General features: G+C 50.9%; 1 protein-coding gene across 1 annotated transcript; it reads right to left on the reverse strand.

Annotated features, from left to right (window-relative positions):
* Positions 1-2,426: 2,426 nt before the first annotated feature.
* Positions 2,427-3,512, reverse strand: GLOTRDRAFT_134382 (uncharacterized protein; the record flags this gene model as incomplete). Its single annotated transcript, XM_007873373.1, has 1 exon — positions 2,427-3,512. One exon carries the CDS (start codon positions 3,510-3,512, stop codon positions 2,427-2,429), a length of 1,086 nt encoding a protein of 361 aa, XP_007871564.1.
* Between the last annotated feature and the right edge of the window lie 234 nt (positions 3,513-3,746).

Genomic DNA, 3,746 nt, shown 5'->3' on the forward strand with positions numbered 1-3,746 from the left:
CCTTAAGTCAACAGGTGGCCATGGAAGCCGTCATTCGGGCGGTAAGTACCGAGCTATTTGCTCTTGTGTTGGATTGGTGGCTGATCTGAGAACAGAACAAAACACAGTCGACTCTGTCTTAACCCATACCTGTCATAACCCATAACCTGTAATAACCCATAGGTTTTTGGCTTCCACCGACATGGTAGATAGTAAAAACCCATAAGTCTGCCGTATCCCATAACCCATAGCTTTCTGAAGGGTCATAACCCATAAAACAACCTATATTAGGAAGGTACAGGTCTTCCTTCTCACGAGAATCTGGACCATCTGAACCCTTAATTTTTGGTTCTCGTGGTATTTCAGAAGATAACCCATACCAGACTCAAGATTCCGTATCTAAACGGTGTCATAAACGACGTCCGGCCTATACCGGATAGGCTGTCTGTCACGTGTACTAGGTAGTCACACAATGTCACACATTCTGGTAACCCATAGTCTGCAGAAACCCATAACTTTTGGGTTCCACGACCCGTTATGGGTTAAGACAGAGTCGACTGTAATTGTGTGGGATGCGGAGCATATTTGTTATTTAACTCCGGGCGGACGCAAAACCATTCCAATAGCATAAAAATGTATAGAGCGTAGTGGAAAATCCAAGTTTTGTACTTCACCCTCTCAGCGTACCAGAATTATCGTCTCAGCGACCCTCGGAGTCCCTTCGCGTCGGACTTAGCGTCTACAATCAATCCTAGCTTTGCCAATAGGCCGGACTTGTCGAAACTAGATAACTCCGCCATCGCATATCGATCCAAGTAAGCTCCGGATTTAAAGTATAAAATTCACCAAGCGTCTGTAGGCACGAGACTATTGTTCGGGTTCAGTGGAACTCCCCACCCGGGTTACTGTCGAACTTCGGAGATAAATACTCCGGAGAATCGCTATACTGTTTGTTTCAGGCCTCAAGATTGTGTTTGTTTTAGGTTTTCCTACGGGCTACCCTACGGCGTCTAACTTCTCCCCCTCCCTTCGAACTTAAATATTACCCTTCAATCGCCTTAGACCGCCTACACCCATACCGCTGGGTGTTTTAGGTTTTATTTCTTTTGGTCTTTGGTGTTGTCGTGTGTTAGTGTCTATCAACGCATCAGTGTGTAGTTGTCACCTAAGTCGATGGCACCGTGTGGTAGCCCAGCGTCATTGGACACAAGTCCAGGCACCATTGCTTGAAGTGCGGAAAGCCGGACATGGCGAAGCGTTACCTGGGTGAGGTTCGCAAAAGGGTTTGATGGTTGTCGAACTTGGTGGCCCGAGAATCCAATGGCGTTCTCGGTGCAATATTGAGAACTGCAAACTCCGGGGCTGTACTCGATGATCTGATGTGGAAGGTGTGTGATGGTGTGAGCCGACGGCCGTACTAGTGGGATTCTGGACTCCTTGCGGCAGTAGTACAGCCGCTCGTACTCATCTTCCCAGTGGACAAGAGCCTGATGAGCATCATCGACTTGCTTACTTGTAATCTTGCGCTGGCAGATGATACGGACCCCATAGACTAATTTGCGGAAGTTCTGCCAGAAACGAAGAGGCAGAACATCATAGAATACGCCTGGACCAAGGGCGTATATATAGTTCATGTATTCGATAGCCTTGTATCCACTGCTGATCTTCTCGGCGGGATTACGGGGAGCACGCCCAAAAGACATGGGTAGATAGGGTCGACAGCTGGCAACGGTAGCACCGTGATTGATCCAGACATCACCTTGGAGAACTGCCCACTCTCAAGTGCGCTTGTCCTCACCTGGACACTCGAGGGTGCCACGCCACAGTGGAATCAGCAGATCTGGAATATTGAGGGCCGGAAGATGCATTATGTCAACACTGAAGATGCGGGGAGAGCCAAAGCTATGGGACAGACCACTGAAAATAGTGGGCTTACAGATGCCTGTCTCGAGCCGGTACTCCTTGTACTGAGTTGGGTTTTGTGCAGTCTTAAGTCGCCTCAAATTTCGGTCGTATTCCTCCTGCGATGGGTGAGGGGGGTTGAGATCACGATCAGTAGAGTCAGACCCGCCAATTGCAGAATCGGGGCTGAGCCGCACAGGATAGTAGCGGCTCGCGCCCTGTTTCCGGCGTCCTTTCTGAGGGCAGTAGATGTGGCATCCATGCTGACCCTGGCTCCCGACAAGACCATTCAGCGCAGCCATTCCCGGAGCATCTGCAAGGGCTAGAAGAAACCAAGGCCGCGAGTGAAAGACTTGACGAGTGAGAGCGCTCCAGATGGGCAGACCAGGTTCCCTCGAGATAGCCGAGAGATGATGCAGCCCAGGGAACAAGAAAGACTCGAGACTCTTAGGTTTATTTGGGCCTGGGATGATTGCACCTGGGAGGATGTGCTTCTTCTTGTAACGTTTGTCGGGTCAGAGATCAACAATCACCCAAATGTAGATTCAAAAATCGGATGTCTTGTTCTTGTACAGTTGGGCGCCATCCGCAGAGAGCATGAGGACAACATCATCGTCCTCGATATGCCCTTCATTGACCGCTCGGAGATAGGCATTCCCACAAAGCAGATCGTCGAACTCCTCCAGGTGCGGTAGCTGACCAATTTCGAGCTCAGAGAGGAGCTGCTCAGTACGGATGCGCCGGTACTGCATCGCTTGAGCACTCTCAAGCGACCGCCAAAGGGCCTGCAGCTGCGGCCCAATGGGAAACGTAGAAAACACCTTGTAAGGAACATGCGTCGCACCTCTGCTCTTCTTAGGATCCCAACGTGGGTGGTCACAGTATGGGCACCGGTCAAGCTCGGCATACGGCCCGCTGTATGCCATACAACTCCGCTCGCACATGTCGTAGACAATGGGAAATACACCAGTGAGATCACCAACAAGTTTCCAGACTTCGTAGTAGGATAGCATACTAACTGAGCTGCCGAAGCGGTCAGCCACAGCTCTTTGCATCGAGGCGTAGCAGTCTTCGGAAGCTTCCGCAAGCAAAAGATAGACCCGTATAGAGAAACGAGTGTCGGGGTCATCAATATCCAAGGTGGTGTTGGGTGGATTGAGCAGACGCTCAAGAACATCATCATCAAGGCGGGAGTGGCCATCATCCAAGGTCGCTGCCTTGAGAAGCTTGATAAATTGATCAGCATACTTGATATCATCAATAGAGCCAACGTATTCTTCATGTTCCTCTTCAGTCCCGACTCTGCCTTCATCCCACTCTTCCGCACCCTCATCCACGGGAACAGGCACATCTTCATCATTGTCCCCAATGTCAATGTCGGAGTCGTGCTGGGAGACTTCGTCGTCGTGGTCTTCCTCGCGGTCCTCGCAATCCTTGCAATCCTCGTCTTCCTCAAACTCCTCACCATCCTCTTCTTCATCATCTTCGTCATCTGACACGTCTAGGAGACTTGGTAGCTCACGGTATGCACTGGCATCGTCTGGACCATCACCGAACAGGTCTGCATCCCGTGAACTGCTAGCGATGGCCTCTTGGTTGCCCTCCGAGGGGCTCATCGCGGAGGCAGCCATCGAAGCCCCAGTCTGGAATATATTAGATCGATGATTAGCTGGCAATTTAGTCAAATGATGTAGATCACTTACTCTACCATTGCCGCCCTCGGGTGCGAGCCTTCGCTTCTTGGTGGTGAGTGACCCATCACTGGCGGAAGCGCCTCTCGAAGCCAAGTAGGCTTGAAACTGCGGTGGGACGTAGCGAGCTTGGTCTTCGGCACTACGGAAATTGCGGTGGTCACGGTAGGTTCT

The sequence above is a fragment of the Gloeophyllum trabeum genome, assembly GCF_000344685.1.
Source record: "Gloeophyllum trabeum ATCC 11539 unplaced genomic scaffold GLOTRscaffold_00136, whole genome shotgun sequence".
NCBI classification, from domain to species: Eukaryota; Fungi; Basidiomycota; class Agaricomycetes; order Gloeophyllales; family Gloeophyllaceae; genus Gloeophyllum; species Gloeophyllum trabeum.